The 25599-nt window shown below is 45.6% G+C and overlaps 1 protein-coding gene across 1 annotated transcript in view; it reads right to left on the bottom strand.

Annotated features, from left to right (window-relative positions):
* The window catches only part of SNX2 (sorting nexin 2), an 88910-nt gene that overhangs the window by 12622 nt on the left and 50689 nt on the right, over window positions 1-25599 (bottom strand). The window contains exons 9-12 of the mRNA XM_069753567.1: window positions 21519-21632; window positions 21178-21271; window positions 20722-20927; window positions 16712-16855 (exon numbers count right to left, since the gene is read on the bottom strand). Of these exons, the coding sequence (XP_069609668.1) occupies window positions 16712-16855; window positions 20722-20927; window positions 21178-21271; window positions 21519-21632 (558 nt within the window). The remainder of the gene's footprint in view (window positions 1-16711; window positions 16856-20721; window positions 20928-21177; window positions 21272-21518; window positions 21633-25599) is intronic.

Genomic DNA, 25599 nt, shown 5'->3' with positions numbered 1-25599 from the left:
ACCTCAATGACCAAAGATACGCATTAAAACGGCGGTCGTTAAGGGGCCTTATTCCCTCGCTGCAGTTTTAAAACAGCAATCAGGAATAAGATTGTTAGCGCCCCCAGCATTGGAAATTCTCTGGGGTTTCAGCTACCGTGGGGCAGGACCTCCATCAGGACATTACTGCCCCCACTTTTTGCTTCTGTTTACCTAGTACTAAGCCAGCATGCTGGAATGCCGGGCATCAGCGCATTCTCTGCTCCTTCACTCTCTGCATAGTGAGGAGCAGAGCACGGATAGTGTATGCAGAGTTGCCGGAGCAGGGACGTGCAGTCACGCAGGCTGGGACACTACTCGCCACCCAGTGCCTGCACTCAGCAGCAGAGCCAGGAGCAAAGCATCAGATCCCTCCCCTCCAGCAACGTCACAACGATCAGACTGTGGGACATGGAGGGGTGGGACTAAATTGCAGGGGTGGAGCCACAACCAGGGAAAAGGAAGCAGAAGGAAAGAAGAGAAAAAAAAAATGGGAGAGAGAAAAGATGGAAGAAGTGAGAGGAGAGAGGGGGACAGAAATAGGGATTTTTGTGTACTCACCGTAAAATCCTTTTCTCCGAGCCATTCATTGGGGGACACAGACCGTGGGTGTATGCTGCTGCCAATAGGAGGCTGACACTAAGTGATACAAAAAAAGTTAGCTCCTCCCCTGCAGTATACACCCTCCTGCTGGCTCTCAGCTAACCAGTTCGGTGCAAAAGCAGTAGGAGATCAATAACAATATATGAGCGTATAGCATGTCATATTCTAAAAAACAAGCATAAGCTAATAACAGGGTGGGAGCTGTGTCCCCCAATGAATGACTCGGAGAAAAGGATTTTACGGTGAGTACACAAAAATCCCTATTTCTCCTTCGCCTCATTGGGGGACACAGACTGTGGGACGTCCCAAAGCAGTCCCTGGGTGGGGACAACAATAGATCAGGCCCTGTGTAACCGCTACTTACAAGTGCGCCACCGCGGCCTGCAGAGTCCGCCTGCCCAGACTCACATCTGTGGAAGTGTGGGAATTATAGTGCTTCAAGAATGCATGCGGACTGGACGAATCCGCAAGCTTGCAGGCGTGCCTTGCTGACGCCTGGTGCCTAGAACCCTTGATAGACAGGGAGATAGGCAGACATCTAGCACGGAAGGACTCCTGGATGGTGAAAAGAATTCACCATGTTATCATGGTCGATGAAACGGCTAAACCCTTCCTGAAAATGTCAGGAAGCCTTCCTCTACCGTCAGGAAGCCCAAATAAAACGTCCAACCTTCAGAAGGACGCCGTCCTCAAGATGTACCTACTCAGAGCACTCACTTCGTCCAGAATATGGGGGATCTTATTCCATTTTGTGGACTGGAGCCAAAAGAGATGAGTGAAGAACTATGCCCTCATAACAGTGGTAATACAGTACCACCTTGGTAACAAGGGATGGAGATGGCCTGAGGACAACCTTGCCTCGAAGGTAATAAGGGAAAAAAGTCTGAAAGAGCAGAGAAGATAGCTCCGAAGACTCGTCAGAGTGAGAATATCGCAGAGGAGAACGGGACGACTTTCCCTGATAGTAAAGTCTGCCCGGATGAAAAAGGAGCCTACTGTAAGGCTCCTAGGAATAATAAGGTCCCAATGATCTAACGGTATGCGATAGGGAAGAACTACGTGTGAATACTCCCTGTGGGAAAGTCCCTACTTGCAGTTGTGCTGCGATAAGGCGAGAAGATACTAGCTCCGCAAACAAAAAACGGACATGGTCAGTGCGGATCTCTGAGGATCACTGGGGCCCCTTTCTGCTTCCGAAAGGCTTTTGGAAGCAGTGGAAGGGGAGTTATGGAAACTGGTACCACGGCAGAACCAGAGCATGGAGAGCGATGGCTCTTGGATCTCGAGGCCGAACCACGAACTCGAGTACATTGGCCTTCAGTCTGGATGTCATCCCACCTACAACTGGAGAGCTCCAGTAAGGACAGATCTGATGGAAGACTTCGGGGTGAAATTCCCACTGACTTGAGGCGGAACCCTGATGGCTGAATTTGTTTGCCGTTCAGAGTTCTACTTCTGGGATGTATACTGCCGAGATCACCGAATACAGGTCCTTCTCAAAAAATTAGCATATAGTGTTAAATTTCATTATTTACCATAATGTAATGATTACAATTAAACTTTCATATATTATAGATTCATTATCCACCAACTGAAATTTGTCAGGTCTTTTATTGTTTTAATACTGATGATTTTGGCATACAACTCCTGATAACCTAAAAAACCTGTCTCAATAAATTAGCATATAAAGAAAAGGTTCTCTAAACAACCTATTACCCTAATCTTCTGAATCAACTAATTAACTCTAAACACATGCAAAAGATACCTGAGGCTTTTATAAAGTCACTGCCTGGTTCATTACTCAAAACCCCCATCATGGGTAAGACTAGCGACCTGACAGATGTCAAGAAGGCCATCATTGACACCCTCAAGCAAGAGGGTAAGACCCAGAAAGAAATTTCTCAACAAATAGGCTGTTCCCAGAGTGCTGTATCAAGGCACCTCAATGGTAAGTCTGTTGGAAGGAAACAATGTGGCAGAAAACGCTGTACAACGAGAAGAGGAGACCGGACCCTGAGGAAGATTGTGGAGAAGGACCGATTCCAGACCTTGGGGAACCTGAGGAAGCAGTGGACTGAGACTGGTGTGGAAACATCCAGAGCCACCGTGCACAGGCGTGTGCAGGAAATGGGCTACAGGTGCCGCATTCCCCAGGTGAAGCCACTTTTGAACCATAAACAGCGGCAGAGGCGCCTGACCTGGGCTACAGAGAAGCAGCACTGGACTGTTGCTAAGCGGTCCCAAGTACTTTTTTCTGATGAAAGCAAATTTTGCATGTCATTCGGAAATCAAGGTGCCAGAGTCTGGAGGAAGACTGGGGAGAAGGAAATGCCAAAATGCCTGAAGTCCAGTGTCAAGTACCCACAGTCAGTGATGGTGTGGGGTGCCATGTCAGCTGCTGGTGTTGGTCCACTGTGTTTCATCAAGGGCAGGGTCAATGCAGCTAGCCATCAGGAGATTTTGGAGCACTTCATGCTTCCATCGGCTGAAATGCTTTATGGAGATGAAGATTTCATTTTTCAGCACGACCTGGCACCTGCTCACAGTGCCAAAACCACTGGTAAATGGTTTACTGACCATGGTATTACTGTGCTCAATTGGCCTGCCAACTCTCCTGACCTGAACCCCATAGAGAATCTGTGGGATATTGTGAAGAGAAAGTTGAGAGACGCAAGACCCAACACTCTGGATGAGCTTAAGGCCGCTATTGAAGCATCCTGGGCCTCCATAACATCTCAGCAGTGTCACAGGCTGATTGCCTCCATGCCATGCCGCATTGAAGCAGTCATTTCTGCCAAAGGATTCCAGACCAAGTATTGAGTGCATAACTGAACATTATTATGTGTTGGTTTTTTTGTTTGTTATTAAAAAACACTTTTATTTGATTGGATGGGTGAAATATGCTAATTTATTGAGACAGGTTTTTTGGGTTATCAGGAGTTGTATGCCAAAATCATCAGTATTAAAACAATAAAAGACCTGACAAATTTCAGTTGGTGGATAATGAATCTATAATATATGAAAGTTTAATTGTAATCATTACATTATGGTAAATAATGAAATTTAACACTATATGCTAATTTTTTGAGAAGGACCTGTAATAGACTTCGGCCCATCAGAGAAAGTGAGGTACCTCGGTCATGGCGCCTGACCGTGGGGTACCTGCTAGATGACTGACGTAAGGCACCACCGTGGCATTATCCAATTGAATTCGGATAGGGTGACCCGCCAGAAGGCAGTGGACCTGCTGTAAGACTACCGTTCGGATCTCCAGAACAATGATGGGGAGAAGACTGGCATTGGTAGTTACTAATAACCATTGAACCGGGAGAAAGGCCCTGGATGAAGAAGGAGCTCAGAGACTATTGTCTGAAAGTCTGTTTGACTTGCTGAAAACGAGCGGAGCGAAGGAAACCGCTTCCATTGTCGTCACCATTTTTCCTCAGAACTCTTTTAGCAAATCGAATGAAATGAGGGGGTGAGTAATCAAGTCCTCAGAACTCTCCTTGCGCGAGCTCCCTGTTGAAGGGCCATGACCTTGTCTCGATGAAGAATTACCATCCTTCTAGAAGTGTGCAGGATCATCCTCAAAAAGGATATCTGCTGGGCTGGAAATGAGGAGAACTTGTCTAAGTGTAGCTGCCAGCCCAGGAGAGAAGGTATCGCAAGAGATATAGACGACTCAGCGTAGTCCTGGAAGGGCGGCTAGACGGACCAAACAGGGCAGGACGAGCACGCCTCTAGAGTGCAAGAGAAACATGACATCCGCCATGACCCGAGCGAACACTCTGGGTGCGGAAGCAAGGCCGAAGGACAAAGTTGTGACTTGAAAATGCTGTTGACGAATGGAAAGGCGAAGGAATTTTTGCAGAGGGCAAGCAACCCGAATGTCGATGGATGCCGGAAACTGCATCTTTTTCTGTTGAAGTAATGGCTGAGCGGAGGAACTCCATCCAAAGAAGGAGGACCATGTCAAAGGTTGTTAGAAGTTTGAGATCCAGTGTCGATCTTACTTTTCGTTCCCCTGTTTGGAACCAAGATCCCTTAGATCTAGACTGTGCTGGACAATCCTTATACAATCCTTTGTCAGTCTCCCGCTCAAAGGATTTGATTGGCCAGTTGTTGCTGGTGTGAATCAAGGTAGTTAAGGTCTCCAGCCAGGAGACCATTGCTCTAGCAATCCATGCGGCCGCTAGGGAGGATAGAGCGCTGGACCCGAAGCCGAAACGAACCAGATTTGCTATCTGACAGTCCGTGGTATTTTTAATTGATGACCCATCAGGTAGGGATACTGGAAGGTATACCACAGGAGATTCTATCCGGTTAATCTGCCCCATGGCAGAATGTGCGGCTGCATCCAGCAGGTCAAAGTCTCTTGCCATCTCCTCTTTTCACGGTGCAGAGATAAAAATTAGGAACCCTCGATCCATCAACCTCTTAACAGGGAAGTGGAGAGGAATCGTCCGCCTTCTTGCATCATCCACTAAATAGTGGTGATGCAGAGGGGGGAGCTCGTATGCCAAAAAGGGGTGCCTCTATATGTCCACAGAGTTCAGGTCTCCAGGTGGACAGGACAGGTTGTCTGGCGTTAGGCCTGGATGCAGAAGAGGAAACATTGAGACGACACTCCGTGTGCTCGTCTGTTGATGGTGTGGGGAGATCGGTGCCCTTTAACCCCTTCATGACCCAGCCTATTTTGACCTTAAAGACCTTGCCGTTTTTTGCAATTCTGACCAGTGTCCCTTTATGAGGTAATAATTCAGGAACGCTTCAATGGATCCTAGCGGTTCTGAGATTGTTTTTTCGTGACATATTGGGCTTCATGTTAGTGGTAAATTTAGGTCAATAAATTCTGCGTTTATTTGTGATAAAAACGGAAATTTGGCGAAAATTTTGAAAATTTCGCAATTTTCACATTTTGAATTTTTATTCTGTTAAACCAGAGAGATATGTGACACAAAATAGTTAATAAATAACATTTCCCACATGTTTACTTTACATCAGCACAATTTTGGAAACAAAATTTTTTTTTGTTAGGAAGTTATAAGGGTTAAAATTTGACCAGCAATTTCTCATTTTTACAACGAAATTTACAAAACCATTTTTTTTTAGGGACCACCTCACATTTGAAGTCAGTTTGAGGGGTCTATATGGCTGAAAATACCCAAAAGTGACACCATTCTAAAAACTGCACCCCTCAAGGTACTCAAAACCACATTCAAGAAGTTTATTAACCCTTCAGGTGCTTCACAGCAGCAGAAGCAACATGGAAGGAAAAAATGAACATTTAACTTTTTAGTCACAAAAATTATCTTTTAGCAACAAACAATTTTTTTATTTTCCCAATGGTAAAAGGAGAAACTGAACCACGAAAGTTGTTGTCCAATTTGTCCTGAGTACGCTGATACCTCATGTGGGGGAAACCACTGTTTGGGCGCACGGCAGGGCTTGGAAGGGAAGGAGCGCCATTTGACTTTTTGAATCAAAAATTGGCTCCACTCTTTAGCGGACACCATGTCACGTTTGGAGAGCCCCCGTGTGCCTAAAAATTGGAGCTCCCCCACAAGTGACCCCATTTTGGAAACTAGACGCCCCAAGGAACTTATCTAGATGCATAGTGAGCACTTTGAACCCCCAGGTGCTTCACAAATTGATCCGTAAAAATGAAAAAGTACTTTTTTTTCACAAAAAAATTCTTTTAGCCTCAATTTTTTCATTTTCACATGGGCAACAGGATAAAATGGATCCTAAAATGTGTTGGGCAATTTCTCCTGAGTACGCCGATACCTCATATGTGGGGGTAAACCACTGTTTGGGCACATGGTAAGGCTCGGAAGGGAAGGAGCGCCATTTGACTTTTTGAATGAAAAATTATTTCCATTGTTAGACACCATGTCGCGTTTGGAGAGCTCCTGTGTGCCTAAACATTGGCGCTCCCCCACAAGTGACCCCATTTTGGAAACTAGACCCCCCCAAGGAACTTATTTAGATGCCTAGTGAGCACTTTAAACCCTCAGGTGCTTCACAAATTGATCTGTAAAAATGAAAAAGTACTTTTTTTTTCACAAAAAAATTATTTTCGCCTCAATTTTTTCATTTTCACATGGGCAGTAGGATAAAATGGATCATAAAATTTGTTGGGCAATTTCTCCCGAGTACGCCGATACCTCATATGTGGGGGTAAACCACTGTTTGGGCACACGGCAGGGCTCGGAAGGGAAGGCGCGCCATTTGACTTTTTGAATGGAAAATTAGCTCCAATTGTTAGCGGACACCATGTCGCGTTTGGAGAGCCCCTGTGTGCCTATGCATTGGAGATCCCCCAGAAATGACCCCATTTTGGAAACTAGACCCCAAAGGAACTAATCTAGATGTGTGGTGAGGACTTTGAATCCCCAAGTGCTTCACAGAAGTTTATAACGCAGAGCCATGAAAATAAAAATAAAAAATTATTTTCTCAAAAATGATCTTTTAGCCTGCAATTTTTTATTTTACAAAGGGTAACAGGAGAAATTTGACCCCAAAAGTTGTTGTCCAGTTTCTCCTGAGTACGCTGATACCCCATATGTGGGGGTAAACCACTGTTTGGGCACATGCCGAGGCTCGGAAGTGAAGTAGTGACGTTTTGAAATGCAGACTTTGATGGAATGCTCTGCGGGCGTCACGTTGCGTTTGCAGAGCCCCTGATGTGCCTAAACAGTAGAAACCCCCCACAAGTGACCCCATTTTGGAAACTAGACCCCGAAAGGAACTTATCTAGATGTGTGGTGAGCACTTTGAACCCCCAAGTGCTTCATAGAAGTTTATAATGCAGAGCCGTGAAAATAATAAATACGTTTTCTTTCCTCAAAAATAATTATTTAGCCCAGAATTTTTTATTTTCCCAAGGGTTACAGGAGAAATTGGACCCCAAAAGTTGTTGTCCAGTTTCTCCTGAGTACGCTGATACCCCATGAGTGGGGGTAAACCACTGTTTGGGCACACGTCGGGGCTCAGAAGGGAAGTAGTGACTTTTGAAATGCAGACTTTGATGGAATGGTCTGCGGGCGTCACATTGCGTTTGCAGAGCCCCTGGTGTGCCTAAACAGTAGAAACCCCCCACAAGTGACCCCATTTTAGAAACTAGACCCCCCAAGGAACTTATCTAGATATGTGGTGAGCACTTTGAACCCCCAAGTGCTTCACAGACGTTTACAACGCAGAGCCGTGAAAATAAAAAATCATTTTTCTTTCCTCAAAAATGATGTTTTAGCAAGCATTTCTTTATTTTCACAAGGGTAACAGGAGAAATTGGACCCCAGTAATTGTTGCGCAGTTTGTCCTGAGTATGCTGGTACCCCATATGTGGGGGTAAACCACTGTTTGGGCACACGTCGGGGCTCGGAATTGAGGGAGCACCATTTGACTTTTTGAATACAAGATTGGCTGGAATCAATGGTGGCGCCATGTTGCGTTTGGAGACCCCCTGATGTGCCTAAACAGTGGAAACCCCTCAATGCTAACTCCAACACACCCCTAACCCTTATCCCAACTGTAGCCATAACCCTAATCACAACCCTAACCCCAACACACCCCTAACCACAACCCTAATTCCAACCCAACCCTAGCCCTAAGGCTATGTGCCAACGTTGTGGATTCGTATGAGATTTTTCAGCACCATTTTTGAAAAATCCGCGGGTAAAAGGCACTGCGTTTTACCTGCGGATTTACCGTGGATTTCCAGTGTTTTTTGTCCGGATTTCACCTGCGGATTCCTATTGAGGAACAGGTGTAAAACGCTGCGGAATCCGCACAAAGAATTGACATGCTGCGGAAAATACAACGCAGCGTTCCCGCGCGGTATTTTCCGCACCATGGGCACAGCGGATTTGGCTTTCCATATGTTTACATGGTACTGTAAACCTGATGGAACTCTGCTGCAGATCCGCAGCGGCCAATCCGCACCGTGTGCACATAGCCTAATTCTAAAGGTATGTGCACACGCTGCGGAAAACGCTGCGGATCCGCAGCAGTTTCCCATGAGCTTACAGTTCAATGCAAACCTATGGAAAACAAAAATCGCTGTACACATGCTGCAGAAAAACTGCACGGAAACGCAGCGGTTTACATTCCGCAGCATGTCACTTCTTTCTGCGGATTCCGCAGCGGTTTTACAACTGCTCAAATAGAAAATCGCTGTTGTAAAACCGCATTGAAATGCGCAGAAAAAACATGGTAAATCCGCCATAAATCCGCAGCGGTTTAGCACTGCGGATTTATCAAATCCGCAGCGGAAAAATCCGCAGAGGACCAGAATACGTGTGCACATACCGAAACCCTAACCCTAACCCTACCCCTAACCCTAGTTCTTACCCCAACCTTAGTGGAAAAAAAAAAATTATTTTTTTTATTGTCCCTACCTACGGGGGTGACAAAGGGGGGGGGGGGTCATTTACTTTTTTTTTTTATTTTGATCACTGAGATATAACCTATCTCAGTGATCAAAATTCACTCTGGAACGAATCTGCCGGCCGGCAGATTCGGCGGGCGCACTGCACATGCGCCCGCCATTTTGGAAGATGGCGGCGCCCAGGAAAGAAGACGGACGGTCCCCGGGAGGCCAGGTAAGTATAAGGGGGGGGGGGGGGGAGATCAGGGCACGGGGGGGGGGGGGGGGGCGTCGGAGCACGGGGGGGTGGATTGGAGCACGGAGTGGGGGATCGCTGTGCGGGCGGGTGGATCGGAGCACGGGGGGGGAAATCGCTGTGCGGAGGGGGATCGCTGTGCGGGGGGAGGGATCGGAGTGCGGGGGGGTTTGATTGGAGCACGGGGGGTGTGATTGGAGCACGGGGGGAGCGGGCAGGAGGACGGGGGAGCGGAGCACAGGACCGAGGGGAGCAGACCACAGATCGGGGGGCTGGGGGGGCGATCGGAGGAGTGGGGTGGGTGCACATTAGTGTGTCCAGCCATGGCCGATGATATTGCAGCATCGGCCATGGCTGGATTGTAATATTTCACCATTTTTTTAGGTGAAATATTACAAATCGCTCTGATTGGCAGTTTCACTTTCAACAGCCAATCAGAGCGATCGTAGCCACGAGGGGGTGAAGCCACCCCCCCTGGGCTAAACTACCACTCCCCCTGTCCCTGCAGATCGGGTGAAATGGGAGTTAACCCTTTCACCCGATCTGCAGGGACGCGATCTTTCCATGACGCATATGCTGCGTCATGGGTCGGAATGGCACCGACTTTCATGACGCAGCGTATGCGTCAAAGGTCAAGAAGGGGTTAAAGGACCCATCGCCCTTAAAAAACAGGCCAGGCATGGCATCCCACGTAGAGGCTTCTGTCCAGTGAATCGCTTATCCGAATTGAATGGCAAATGCTCTCGAGGGAGTTTAGTCTCTGAAGCTCTGGCAAGCTCAGGCAATATCCAATCCATATTCAGAGCCTTGTTATCATCAAATCATTGGTGAGGGAGCAGGAAACGAAAAACTTCTGTTTTCTAGATGCCTGTATGTTTCTAGACGCCTGCATGTTTCTAGAATACTTGCGGCCCCTGCTAGCCGACGGCTCCCATGTAGGATAGGGACCATGTATATTGGTCCTGCGAGCACTCCAAACACAGAGGGTACACAGAGGGATTCAATCTCTTGGTCAGAGAACCATGGATTGGTCAGTGAAGAAGTCCACTGAGGGGAACTAGAGGATAAAGCTGGGGTCGGCGGCGGAGGGTTCCTCGGACTGATCAAGCGCTTTTAAGACCAGGGAATACTGGTCATACGCCTTTAAGACCAGGGAATACTGGTCCTGCGCCTTTAAGACAAGGGAATACTGGTCATGTGCCTTTAAGATCGGGGAATACTGGTCATGCGCCTTTAAGACCGGGGAATACTGGTCATGCGCCTTTAAGTCCAGGGAATACTGGTCATGCGCCTTTAAGTCCAGGGAATACTGGTCATGCACCTTTAAGACCAGGGAATACTGGTCATGCACCTTTAAGACCAGGGAATACTGGTCATGCACCTTTAAGACCAGGGAATACTGGTCGTGCACCTTTAAGACCAGAGAATACTGGTCATGCGCCTTTAAGACCAGGGAATACTGGTCATGCGCCTTTAAGACCAGGGAATACTGGTCATGCGCCTTTAAGACTGGGAATACTGGCCATATGCCTTTAAGACCAGGAAATACTGGTCATGTGCCTTTAAGACCAGGTACTTCCTTACCCGGGTACTGATGTAGAGTCGATGTGCCCCTTTAATGCAAAAATACTGTCACCCCAGTGTGAGCTGGCCGGGTGGACCAAGATGGCCACCGGGAGCTGCAGAGTTGATAAAATCTCGCAGAGAGCGAGAAGCGCCAATTTGGTGGGCGGAGCCACAGACACGATGTTGAATAGGCCTAAATTTCTGTAGCTGGCGGACGATACCAGTGGGTCATTCCAGGCAAGACTTCCAGGATGCGGCCTACAAATCGGCCAAAGCCGGGGACTACATTTTTGCAGCCATCCAGAGCGTTACCTCAGAGAGGTGGGCCACAGGGAAGTGGCTGAGGCTGCCTGTCAGCATGTGAATATCCCACTGAAGATGGATCCACTCACCATTGGTGCGCGTCCCGGCATGGAGCCGCCGCGGATGTGGGTTTCAGCGCTGTTCTGTGCAGCGTGGACGGTGCAGGGATAAACCTCAATCCATCATCCGTTTGTTAGGGAGGTGGAGAGGAACCGTCCGCCTCCTTGTGCCATCCGCTTTCACAGTGGTGGGACAGTGGGGGCTGCTCGGACGCCATAGAGAGGGGCCTCTGTACAGCCACGGAGTTCAGTCCGGGTGGACAGGGCCAGTTGTCCGGCATTAGGCCTGGCTCCAGGAGAGGATACATGGAGGCGACACTCCATGTGGTCGCCTGCTGCTGGTGTGGGGAGATCGGGACCATGAAAGGAACCGTCGCCCCTGAAGTGAGCTCAGGCATGGCTTCCCACGTCGCAGGAGAGGGTACGGGGAGGTATACTCGCCGTGCTCGCCTGTTGATGGTTCGGGGGAGATCGGAACCTTGAAAGGAACCGTCGCCCCCTTCACTCCGTTAATTAAAAAATAAAAATTTACAGAAAAGTAAACAATAAAATAAAAACGTTGGGGTCTGAAACAGACCCATGTGCCTCCTACAGACAGTAAGCAAGAACTGGTTAGCTGAGAGCCAGCAGGGGGGTGTATACTGCAGGGGAGGAGCTGAGAGCCAGCAGGAGGGTGTATACTGCAGGGGAGGAGATCACTTTTTTTGTATCACTTAGTGTCAGCCTCCTATTGGCAGCAGCATACACCCACGGTCTGTGTCCCCCAATGAGGCGAAGGAGAAAATGTGAGCAGCAAGAGAGACAGGCAAGAAGTATATATATTTACAAGACAATGGCCGCAGTGGGGGGATTCAGGGGGCTCTCCCCAGTTTGGTGGAACGGTTTGTTAATATAGCAGGCGGTTGCCCGAACCGTAAAGAATCGGCGCCCTAAATCTGTTCCCTGGCCTGCAATTTTCAACTGAATGTACATCAGAGGACGAACATTTAGTTGAAATAACTTGCAGTCCAGAAAGCCACAGGTTAGTTAACAGCTGCCAGCCAATCACAGGCCTGCAGCTGACACTGGCATGCACGTCACTGGCATATGATGTCACCGTCATGTGCCGACGCGTCCGCACCTCAAATAAATGAGGGAGAAGGCACCGCTGGATTGCAGCCAGGTAAGGAGAATTTTCTTTCTTTTTTTTTTTTTACTTTTTTTGTACTGAAAGCCAAAGTATGGGGCAGGATGGAAGACCACATGGGGACAAAATGGTGAAACATGGGGGTAGGATAAGAGATCATATGGAGCCAGGAATGAGACAAGGAGGCCAGGATGTGGGACATTATTGCTGCAGTGGCTGATTAATGGATATTACTGCTGTGATATATTTTATGTATGAGGACACTTTTCTAGTGGGGGTGGGTCCTGTTACTGTGCAGGGTGACAGTCACTTTATTTCCTTCATCTGGTGTAGTGTAGAAGTTGGGGAATGTGATCTGGAAACAGTGCTATGGTCAACTACTAGGACAACCCCTTCTTAAACTAAATAAAGCCTATGCTCGCCTCACGTTCCCACAATGTCAGCACTCCCTCTCCGAGACTCTCATGCGGTGTTGTGAAACATGATGCCAGTGCGTATTCAGCGCAGGCGTTACGGTCTCCTCAGCTTTCGTACGAACTGAACATGAAGAGGAAGCCAGGGATCAACTGCAGCCCAAACTTCCTCTTAATGTTCAGTTTGTCCGAAGGCAGTGACATTGACGCCAGCGCCAATTTGGCGTCACATGTCACAACACTACATGAAAGAGTGCAAACACTGCTGGAGGGATACCGGCACAAGAGGCGAGTATAGGCTTTATTATTTTATCAAGGCCAACCACTTAGTTCAAAAAGGAGTTGTCCTAGTAGTGGCAGTGCGCCTGTCGACATCTGCCGGCCGGCACCAGCACGGATTTTTACTATTAGTTCATTTTGATCACTGTGATAGATCCCATCATTGTGACCGAAAGCCAATAATTAGTATGTCATCCCCTGTGTCATCCCACTGGTGGTCAGACTTACATTTATTTTTATTTTATAATTTTTTTTATTTCTTTCATTCTTTGCCATTAGGCATAGGGTTTTATCAAAAAAGTTAAAAATAAAAAGAGGACGATCAAGCACCCGCAATACTTGGTGCATACAGGAGCACCCTAATGCAAACTCTGGAGTAGTGAGCACGTGCGCTCAATACTAATTACGATACATTCAATAGGATGACCTATTGTTATCAAATTCCGTGTAGTACTTTTTGGGTTAAAAATCCTCACTATACCTCTGAGAAAAATCCTTGAGAGGTGTAGTTTTCACAATGGGGTCACTTGTGTGTGTGGGGGGGGGGGTTCCAGCAATTTTTGCGTTCGAAAAGTCAAATGGCACTCTTTCCTTTCCGAGCCCTGCCGTGAGCCCAAACAGAAGTTTCCCCCCACAAATGGGGTATCCATGTACTCAGGAAAAATTGCACAACACATTTAGTGGTTCAATTTCTCCAGTTATCATTGTGAAAGTAAAAAGTGTGGGGCTAAAACTAAATTTTTGTGAAAAAAGTTAAAACGTTTAATTTTTTCCTTTTTCACATTCCACTAATTCCTGTGAAGCACCGGAAAGGGTCAATAGACTTCTTGAATGTGATTTTGAGCACCTTGAGGGGTGCATTGAGAATGCTGTATGGGTATTTTCTGTTATATAGACTCCTCAGTCACTTCAAATGTGAGATGGTCCCTAAAAAAAAAAAAAATGTTTTTTGTAAATTTTGTTGGAAAATTGAGAAATCGCTGGTCAACTTTTAACCCTTATAACTTCCTAACTAAAAAAAATTCTGTTTCAAAAATTGTGCTGATGTAAAGTAGACATGTGAGAAATGTTATTTTGTGTGGCATAACCATCTGATTTAAAGTCTGAAAATTGCTAAATTTTATGATTTGCGCACATGTATGAAAATTTCAAAAATGTAAAAGACCAAAATTTACCACTAACGAAGTTCAACGTGTCATGAAAAAAAAAAAAAAACAATAAAACAACAACAATCTCAGAATCACTCGGAACCATTGAAGCGTTTCAGAGTTATTACCGCAAAGTGACACTGATCAGATTTAAAAAATTTGGCCTGGTCATTAGTGTCAAAATTAGCTCCGGTCACTAAGGGGTTAAAGGAAACCCATCAGGCAAATCATGCGGGTCAAACTACAGGCAGCATAAATTGAAGCTTGGCCAAACGACTGCAGCCAAGTATATTATTCTCTGGAAAGCTCTCGCATTTCAGAAAATATCTACTATATAATTGTCTAAGGGTCACTTCCGTCTTTCTGTCCTTCTGTCTGTCACGGATATTCATTGGTCGCGGCCTCTGTCTGTCATAGAATCCAAGTCACTGATTGGTCTCGCCAGCTACCTGTCATGGCTGCCGTGACCAATCAGCCACGGCCACAGTCCGATTAGTTCCTCCCTACTCCCCTGCAGTCGCGCCCCGCTCCATACTCCCCGCAGTCACCGCTCACACAGGGTTAATGCCAGCGGTAACGGACCGCGTTATGCCACGGGTAACTCACTCCGTTACCGCCGCTATTAACCCTGTGTGACCAAGTTTTTACTATTGATGCGGTCTATGCAGCGTCAATAGTAAAAACATCTAATGTTAAAAAAAATGTAAAAAAGTAACAAATCATTATATACTCACCTTTCGCGACGCTCCGGTGACCTCCGGCAGGATCCGGTGCCAAGAATGGTATGGGAGAAGGACCTGCAATGATGTCACGGTCATGTGACCGAACTACAAGGGGCGTATATGTTTATTTTTTAACCTGTGACATACGTCGCTGTGCAATATACTACGTGGCTGGGCAATATACTACGTGGCTGGGCAATATACTACGTGGCTGGGCAATATACTACGTGGACATGCATATTCTAGAATACCCGATGCGTTAGAATCGGGCCACCATCTAGTATATATATACTTTGAGAATGGAACGGGAACCATAGCTAAAAACTAGATGACTCCAGCGTTGACCCAAGCACGACTGAAGGTGATTGACAGGTCTCTCCAACACATGTAAATAGGGAGAGACCCCGTCAAGCACCTCTACCACGTGGCTTCTTTCCAGTGGATACCTATGGTGGATAGATGCATACATCCTACTCGGCACACTATCGGCCACATATCTTCTGAGAGTGTGCCCCCGACATTGGGCACAGATGCAGTGTGGACCGAGCCCAAGTCATACTCACATGGTACATCCCCCCACCATCATTCCAGTGGTTAAACATCAGATGGTTTCAAAATCAGGAATGCTCACTATCTGTTATGTCCTTGGGTGCAGCTTGGTAGCAATGATGTCCTGTTCTACGGTACATTCAGTGATCTTCACTCACCTGACCCCTGCAGACAATCACTCGTCTTGGTGGTCAGGTGATCAAAGAGTAGGCTGTAATTGAGTCCTGCAGGTCCTAATTCGTACCTCCACAGTGGTTTACGCCTGTATTACGGATTTTATTTTTTCTTAAACAATTACTTCTGTTTGCAATTCATTTTTTTGAGAGGCCGGACGACTACTATACATTTCCTGCTTTCTGGCCACCTTTGAAAGGTCTTGGACAAATGTTTAACCTACTAATGAAATTCAAAGACTGCCAAGGTGGGATGCTTAGCAATCTTTATATTACCTCCATTATGTAGACATCTACATTTATTAGACATTTTGGAGGTTCTTCCTTTTATTTTAGAATGTGCCAATCTACAGAAATGTTGTGTATATATACAATTTTGTGGATTCAAGAGGAACCAGCAGCACCTCCTTCACAAGTCTATAAAACACTTCAAGAACCATCCAAGAATCAGATTTCAGCTTTAAGCCTTCTATCAGAATGTATTTTTTGAGTTTGTCACTACATAATACTAGACATCACAGATTCAATATGCCAAGACCGCCCCAATGCCACAAGTAATTCACATACAACCCGCCAAGTATAGGGCCTGTAGACCACCGCAGTAGAGCTGTCCAGGTCAGCCGAGAAATGGCAGTTCTAATAAAATACTGCAAGTCAAAATACAGACGAAGGACAAGAAGTGTGCTGAACTACAACATCTGATTGGAATGGAGCAGTACACAGAGGGACCAACACACAAGACACCAGAGAATGAGGAATCTTATCCTACCTCTTCAATCTCCTTTATGAAGCATGGGGAAGAAACGATCAGAAATTCATTGTTTTACGCCTTTTGCTTTTAACATCGTAAATGCCATATACATCATGGCCAGAGGATTATTTTAGTATGCACTCACAGATTATACATTCCCATTAGTAAAATATAAAAAACACTATACAAAGAAAGACAATTGTATTTACTAGTAATAAACATGAGGAAAGGTAGCGTTAAGCATCTGCTGGTTCAGCAATGGGGTCGGTGCTGCTGGCTGCTCTCGCACATAACTGCATAAACATCTAATGAATTTCGGGATGGAGAAGCAACAGAACAAAGCCTGTGCCAGTAATGCATTGGGGTACAGTAGCTACCTCTCGGATTTCATCTTTTGCTTGCTGAAGTTTGTCAGGTTTGTTAGCGATCTGGAGCTTGGCCTCTGCCTCCCGTTTCTTCTGCAGGTTGACCTGGGTATCTTGCCATTTTTGCCAACACTTCATTCGCTGATCAAACACACCCTGGGAATTAAAAATAAAAATGAAATTCTGCATTTCTCTCTATTACAACAGATTCCTAAGGGGGACATTAAAAGCAGAACTATAAAAGGCCATAAAAGATCTTAATGCTTTAGCGCAAAAGTTTAACAGGCACATAATGAATTAAACAGGCACATGTGTCGCGGCTTACACACCAATTCGGGGGAGGCAGCTCCAGTTGGGCCCCATTCACATCCGATCACTGGCTCGCTCTTCTTACCTGCATCTCAAAAACATTTCTAGAATTTGCCCTTTTCTTACTTTCGACTCTGCAAAAACTCTTACTGTTTCACTTATTCATTCTCGTCTGGACTATTGTAACTCTCTACTAATCGGCCTCCCTCTTACCAGACTCTCCCCGCTCCAATCTGTCCTGAATGCTGCTGCCAGGATCATATTCCTCACCAACCGTTACACCGATGCCTCTACCTTGTGCCAGTCATTACACTGGCTACCCATCCACTCCAGAATCCAGTACAAAACTACTACTCTCATCCACAAAGCACTCCATGGCTCAGCACCACCCTACATCTCCTCTCTGGTCTCAGTCTACCACCCTACCCGTGCCCTCCGCTCCGCTAATGACCTCAGGTTAGCATCCTCAATAATCAGAACCTCCCACTCCCGTCTCCAAGACTTTACACGTGCTGCGCCGATTCTTTGGAATGCACTACCTAGGTTAATACGATTAATCCCCAATCCCCACCGTTTTAAGCGTACCCTAAAAACTCATTTGTTCAGACCGGCCTACCGCCTCAATGCATTAACCTAACGATCCCTGTGTGGCCTATTTAAAAAAAAAAAAAAAAAAAAAATCAGGTTCCTCGCATCATGTTCTCATTCACTTTATGCAGTTAATAGCCCTCTGTGTCTGTACTGATAGATACTTAGGCAGTTAACTGGTTCATGCAGCTTTACATGAACACCCGAGCCTTACACTATGGCCGGTCCAAATAACTAAAGCAATTGTTACCATCCACCTCTCGTGTCTCCCCTTTTCCTCATAGTTTGTAAGCTTGCGAGCAGGGCCCTCATTCCTCTTGGTATCTGTTTTGAACTGTATTTCTGTTATGCTGTAATGTCTATTGTCTGTACAAGTCCCCTCCATAATTTGTAAAGCGCTGCGGAATATGTTGGCGCTATATAAATAAAAATTATTATTATTATTATGAGATCTATGATGTCAGTAGTAATTTGGTCTAGCTACCGATTTATTATCTGCCCGTCAGAATATCACAGTATGTTATTGTGGACGCTAATAAACGACTCTGTATCTGGACTCAGATTCAGGCAGCTCTACAGGAAAACCCTTATTCTAAAGAGGTCTGGCCCTTCTAGTACAACTGCTTTTTACATTTTGTGCCCCCCCATGTCCTTGTAGACTGTAAGCTCTTGTGAGCCCTTACTCCTCCTGTGTAAACTGTATCACGGTCACTCATGTCTGCTCTCATTGTATATGTCCCCACTGATCTGTAAATTAGTATTTATAACAATGGAAATCAGAGTAATGCTCCAACAGAAGTGTGAGTGGAGACTTAGATTTCAGATAGAAACTGCAATGTTACCATATTTTGTGTCATTCACAGAACTTAGGCTAGGTTCACATAGCGTTATGGCGGTACGTTTAACGGACTACATTACACCGCGGCATAACGCGGTGTAACGTAGTCCGTTAACGCCGCCATTGCTTGTAATGGTGAACGCATCGCTAGCAGACGCCCACATTGGGCGCGCGCTAGCGATGTGCTGTCATTTGAGCAAGCAGCGTTCGCGGTCCGTTCCTCGCTAGCGCAGATCGGGCATCTGCGCTAGCGGGATCGGCAAAGGCGATCCCTTTTGGGACACTGCGTTAGCGCAGTCCGTAGCGCTATGCGCTAAACGGACTGCCCTAACGCAATGTGAACCTAGCCTTATCAATCAGAGGCGGCTCGGTCTGCTGGGGAATGTTCACACAAGTCTGCTGCAGAAGAATTATAACAAAAAAAGAAAAACCCCAAAACACTGCTCTATACTCCCACAAGGTCTGAACACCGTTCATTCGTATCGTTAAGTAAATGCAAAATAGCGCTCTCCAAGGTGGAAATAACGCTCTCGCCATTGCCACCTAGAGAAGTCAGTGTCTCTAATTGGCTTAACATTTGTCCCGCACAGAACTACTGATAAGACTACATACACAGCTGGTCTTCTAAGGCTATGTGCACACGTAGGATGGTCCACTGCGGATTTTTCCGCAGCGGATTTGATAAATCTGCAGGGCAAAAACACTGCGTTTTTCCTGCGGATTTATCGCGTATTTACCACGGTTTTTGTGCGGATTCCACTGCAGTTTTCTATTATGGAGCAGGTGTAAAACCGCTGCGGATTCCGCATAGAATGACATGCTGCGGAATGTAAACTGCTGCGTTTCCACGCTTTTTTTTCTGCAGCATGGGCACAGCGTTTTCGGTTTCGCATAGGTCTCCATGGTACTGTAAACTCATGGGAAACTGCTGCGGATCCGTTGCGGATCCGCAGCAAAATCCGCATCGTGTGCACATAGCCTTGAAGGGTTTGTCCAGGCTTGGGGCTCAAGTCTACAGTCACTATATGAGACTCCAGATTTGTGAATCCTCACAGCGCTCACAGTGCGCGCTGTCTAGATTCCCAGTGCCAGGGGCAGGGAAGCGTGTGACCGCAAGTATGTGATATACATACATGAGGTCACATGCAGACTAGACTTAAGTGACCTCGCTCAATACTTGTGTATTTGGGGGAAATACTGGACACGTCTAGTCCAAATGTAGCCGGAAGTATGCAAATCGCATACTTGGGGTGACATGGCTATCCGGAGAATGTGGACAGCACACACTGAGTATTCACTAGTCTGCAGTCACTGTGTGTATGTAGATGGAGGCTGACCATCTCATTCACATACACTACTTTTCCCAAAGTACATCCTCTCAGTATGAGCACGGACTTACATCCCTATAAACTGTGATTTTGAAGAAGGCACCTTCATAGCAGGTCAGCATTTTAACAAGTCAAGTCATCAAATTCCTAGGAATATTATTCATATTGAAGGCTAGATGCCCTATTTTTGTTGAAGGAAAACCAAAGAATGAATGGATCGGCAGCACCCATGTGTGGCCTAAGCTATGTTCCATTCTCAGATCACTGAGCATCAGTTTGCACAGTTAAAGTGTCAGACTGACCCTTTAAAGGGAACCTGTCACCCCCAAAATCAAAGGTGAGCCAAGCCCACTGGCATCAGGGGCTTATCTACAGCATTTTGGAATGCTGTAGATAAGCTCCCGATGTATCCTGAAAGATGAGAAAAAGAGGTTAGATTATACTCACCTAGGGGCGGTCCCGTCTGATGTGCGTCGTGGTCCGGCACCTCCCATCTTCTTACGATGACGTCCTCTTCTTGTCTTCACGCTGCGGCTCCGATGCAGGCGAACTTTGTTTGCCCTGCAGAGCGCAGGTGCTGGGCCTCTCTGACCTTTCCTGGCGCCTGCGCACTGCAGTACTTTGATCTGCCCTCAACAGGGCAAACAAAGTTCGCCTGCACCGGAGACGCAGAGTGAAGACAAGAAGAGGACGTCATTGTAAGAAGATGGGAGGCCCCGGACCGCGACGCCCATCAGACCGCCCCTAGGTGAGTATAATCTAACCTCTTTTTCGCATCTTTCAGGAAACATTGGGGGCTTATCTACAGCATTACAGAATCCTTCGATTTTGGGGGTGACAGGTTCCATTTAATGTCATGCATTAGTAAAGGGATGTATGATCTATGGCCGAGATGTTCAGGTGTTGAAATACTATGTTGTGTATATTTTACTTTAAGACAGATGGCACAATGCACCTACTTTCACAGCAGCAATGAGTCTGATGTAGTCACAGAGGAGTTCTGAAAACACATAAAAATCAGCAAATGCCTGCTCCTGATGTAACTGGTCTATCTTTTCTTCTACTTCTGCCAGCTGTGATAAAGCTCGGGACAGCGCTGTGTGATCCTCGGAGTTGCCCAGCATAGCAGCACTCTTCGCAAACGCAGCTGTGTTGGCCGACAGCTCTATACATAAACGAGGACAAGCGAAATGTCAGACACTTCAGCAAAATAAAATCTAGAAAACCCCTAGCTGCTCACACAAATATATGAAAGGATCAGTCATTGTGGAAGTATGGACCGAGTCCATATCAGTATGCATGCTGAATATTAATGGACTCCGAATTTTGGGACACAAACTTAGCCCTATTCATAAATTGCATTATAAAAATATACAAAAAATACACACACGCTGCAAGAAAGCAACACAGCAAACCTTTACGGTGGCAGACCAAAGCTTCGACATTGGCGTGCAGTTTCCTAAGTTGTTGATCTAGATTCTCAAATTGCTGCTGCTTTTCTTCAAACCACTGACAGCAAAGAAAAATGGGGGGAAAGAAAAAAAGGCCAATTTATCAAGGCACAAAAACTGGTATATTAGATTTACTAGTGGTTGACAAGTAGCATACAAGTGTGTGGCTCAACAGACCAAAGAGAATGGAGTCAATAGGTAAATGATTCTGTGTGCTACGTCTATGAGCTGAAAGTGCGATTGTTTAACCTCCGATGGCCATCATTATACAGTTCATGAAAAAAAAAAAAAAAATCAGCTCTTACGGCATCCGATTCATTCATCTTGATTGTCATTTTGTTGACAGCGTCTGCAGCCTTGTTTACCATCCTCAATAATCCCGCTCCACTCAACGCCTGGGTGCTAACCGCTCGCGGCAGCTGCAATTGAATGACAAATAAGGGCAAACAAACCGGTTAAAGGTTAGCGTCTTAGAAGAGGATCAAGCAGAAGTAAAGCATGTTACGCGGTCGCCACTAACGTGCATTTCAGTACAGAGTAAACTCATTTTTTCTGATTTAAAGTCTTCCCCATCCCAGTGGGGAGCATGAAAAAAAGAAGAAAAAAAAAAGAAGAATTTAGTTTACTGACTTTACATATAGATGAACTAATATGGGGTTTGGCCAAAGGTCAATAGGAAGAGGGTCTCTAAAGCTTAAAGCAGCTAAATCAGGTAGCCAGCATGTGTCTTCCATCACTGTGTAAAAAGAAGGAAAAAAACTGCAAAGTACAGAAAACCTACTTAAAGAGCAAGAATACAAAGATGAAACGCAGCGCAGGAGCACAGGACTCCATGAGAGGCGCACAGACAGGTGCACGCCGGAGTCCTGCTGACCGTTCTCCTGCAGTTAGCTTTGTATGGTGGTTGTTGTGCAAGCTGGAGACATTACAAGGGGGGGAAAGGGCATTTACAGGGTGGGATTTAAAATAAAATCAATTATGGAGCCCACAATGCTTTTCGGCAGCACTAACTCCGGGCCCTCAATTCCTCTTCCAGCAACATGTGACCACTGTAGCCAATCAGAGACCACAGCGCTGGGGCATGTGGGTAGGCACAGCGTTTGAGCCCAATCAACAACCCCTTTAAGACCCATTCAGCTTAGCCTAGGATACCATGTACTGTGCCACTGTAAGAGGCCAAATCAACAAGGAAGCGCCCCCAAAGAACAAGCGCTGACGGCACACTACACAGTGAATCTGATGAGCATGATGCCGCTGCTCGTCATCGCTGGTCAGACATTTGAGTAATTGTGGGGTTTATTTTTGCACGTCAATGTATCAGTCAGGAAGTAATCCTGACATATTAGCTGAATATATTGCCCTGACATAGCACCTGGATACCAAGCAGCTGCCCACATGGGCTATTCACTACAATTTTATAATTAAACTTTATTAATTATTCAAAACTAAAAGGAACCTGTCAGCAGGATTGTGCACAGTAACCTACACACAAGTGTCTGGTCGGCACCGTTATACTGATACATTAAAATGATACCCTGGTTAATGAAATCAGTCCTGTGGTTGTTTAATTTGTATTTCCAGTTTTGAGCTAATGATAGGCCCATGCTACGGGGTTTTCTTCTAAGGCCCAAGTCACAGTCCATATCCCCACACTACAAGTTATCATGGGAAGCCTTAACCTAGAGGTTCCAAGAAGCAGATCAGACCCAGCATTGGTTTTGTCTGTTTCAGAACTTTACTTTCCAGCTTCTGTGAAGCCTCGGTATTTAAAGCCAGACCTGGAGCTTTAGCTAGGCAGGTCCAAAGCCTGACCTGTAGTGTGGAAATGACCATCCCACCCAGGCTCGATAGTCACTCCTAAATCCTGGACCGTAAAAGTTAAAAACACAAGGTTTTTAACCATATAAAAAGAAAAGTTAAAAGTCAAATCACCCCTTTTTTGGCTTGCAAAAAAAAAATAAGCATATTTGATATCGCTGTATCCTGAAAAGTGATATAAATATACAATTAACACACATGATAAACACTGTAAAGAGAAAAAAATATATATATATATATGGCAGAATTGTGGTTTATTACTGAAACTCAGCCCAAAGATGCAATGCAAGAGTATCAAAAAGTCATAACTACACCAAAATAATATAAAGAAAAAACAAAAAAAACCACAAGTACTGGTAATTACATAGTTCTATAGATGGAAAAAGGGTTTTAGAAAATGGCAACACGAAGCAAAGATTTTTTTATTTAAAAAAACAAGAATTTTTTCATATCTTAAATAAAAGAAAAGCAACCTTCACAAGTGTGGCATCATCATAAAAAGGGACTGAACTGCAGAATCATATTTCCAGGAATTTTTTACAGCAAATAAAATATATGATGTCATTTGAAACTACAACTCATCCGACAAAAAAAAAAAAAAAAAACAACAAAAAAAAACAACAATAATCTTTATTTTTTATATAGCGCTAACATATTCCGCAGCGCTTTACAGTTTTCCACACATTATCATCACTGTCCCCAATGGGGCTCACAATCTAGAATCCCTATCAGTATGTCTTTGGAATGTGGGAGGAAACCGGAGTGCCCGGAGGAAACCCACGCAAACACAGAGAGAACATACAAACTCTTTGCAGATGTTGTCCTGGGTGGGATTAGAACCCAGAACCCCAGCGCTGCAAGGCTGCTGTGCTAACCACTGCGCCACCGTGCTGCCCAATAAGCCTTTAAACTGCTATGTCAACAGAAAAATAAGGTTATTGTTCTTAGAAGGGGAGGACAAAAATGAAAGTGCAAAAAAATAAAAGAAAAAAACAACAAAAAAAAAAAAAAAAAAAAACAACAACAGCCCATTCAGGAAAGATTTAAATGTTGCTCAGCGCTCAAGTCCTTCCAGTGCTTATACAGAGAGCAACAACCCGAGCGTCACGTACCGACCATACGGCGTTTTCCCCCACTTGCTGCTTACAGCAGACTAGTCACACATATGGCAGAAGTACTCCCTGGACATGCGCCTAGCTTTATTTTTATTGGAAAGTATATAACAAGGCCATCAGGCCACATTAAATGAACATTTATTAAAACAAACCCATAAACATATCCTGGGAAGTGAAGACTATATCGCCGTCACTGGCATAGAACGGACCTGTGAGCGCATGGAGAAGATGAGTGATATCTGCACAAGTCGCTGACAGTGTTTGCTAGGCTGGTTACATTCACTACTGAAACGGAAGAATTTAAAGAAAATTTCCATTGTTTCCTTCTCTAGAATAATTACCTACACCAGTAATGTGAGTGTAACCCCATAATAAATGTGTTTTTGACCACAACACAATGACGTGGACAGTACAGCCATCTTAAGCACTCGGTAGTAAGACTATACATCATGCTGATCTCGTATGCACTTCAGCTGATCATTGGGGTATACTGCAGATAAGGCAGGCGCCCCTAAATAGGAAGCATATATCCCCTCAGATTGGATAGGATCATTGGGAGACCTACAGGAGGAGCAATCACAGCAGCAGACTTTAAGGCTGCCCCCTTACACAGCAATAACTGCTGTATCCCCAAAGACTATGTGCACACATTGCGGATTCGTGGGCGGATTTTTCCGCACCAATTTTGAAAAATCCGCAGGTAAAACGCACTGCATTTTACCTGCGGATTACCTGTGGATTTAGTGCAGATTTCACACCTGTGGATTCCTATTGAGTAGCAGGCATAAAACGCCGCGGAAACCACACAAAGAATTGACATGCTGCGGAAAATACAATGCGGTATTTTCCACACCATGGGCACAGCGGATTTGGTTTTCCATAGGTTTACATAGTACTGTAAACCTGATGGAAAACTGCTGCGAATCTGCAGTGGCCAGTCCACTGCGGATCCGCAGCCAAATCCGCACCGTGTGCACATAGCCTAACAGTGACAATGGTCAGGAAGGATTACATGTCACTGGCAGAGAAAGGGTCAATTAGTTTTATTCTTTTAGCCAGACTACTTCATTAATTATTCTACTAATTACAAGAAAGCAGTGCATTGTGGAAGCAGACAATATGCCTGACCACAGAATGGACGAGCCACCACTGCCACGTGTGCAGGTACCACTACTGGCAGATTTTACACTGAGGCCCCAAGAAGCAGCGGTAATGGTGCAAAGTCCCCGTGTGCATCATTGTATAAGGAAAACCGCTCTACTCATCTGAGTACTAAACAAGTACTATTCATAGAATATACAGCGCAGAAAGAGGAGATGTATGGAGACTGGACACTAAGGACCAGGCTCACTAGAAGTAACGCTCATTGCTCCTACCACATGCCTCCACTATAAACCACACTGCAGCTAGTCGCCCACTTCTGGAAAAAGTTACAATACTTTTGTGGGATACA

This window comes from Ranitomeya imitator, chromosome 1 (genome assembly GCF_032444005.1).
Source record: "Ranitomeya imitator isolate aRanImi1 chromosome 1, aRanImi1.pri, whole genome shotgun sequence".
Classification (NCBI taxonomy): Eukaryota; Metazoa; Chordata; class Amphibia; order Anura; family Dendrobatidae; genus Ranitomeya; species Ranitomeya imitator.
The sequence above is the reverse complement of the archived record's forward strand: the minus strand, read 5'-3'. Positions and strand labels throughout refer to the sequence as shown.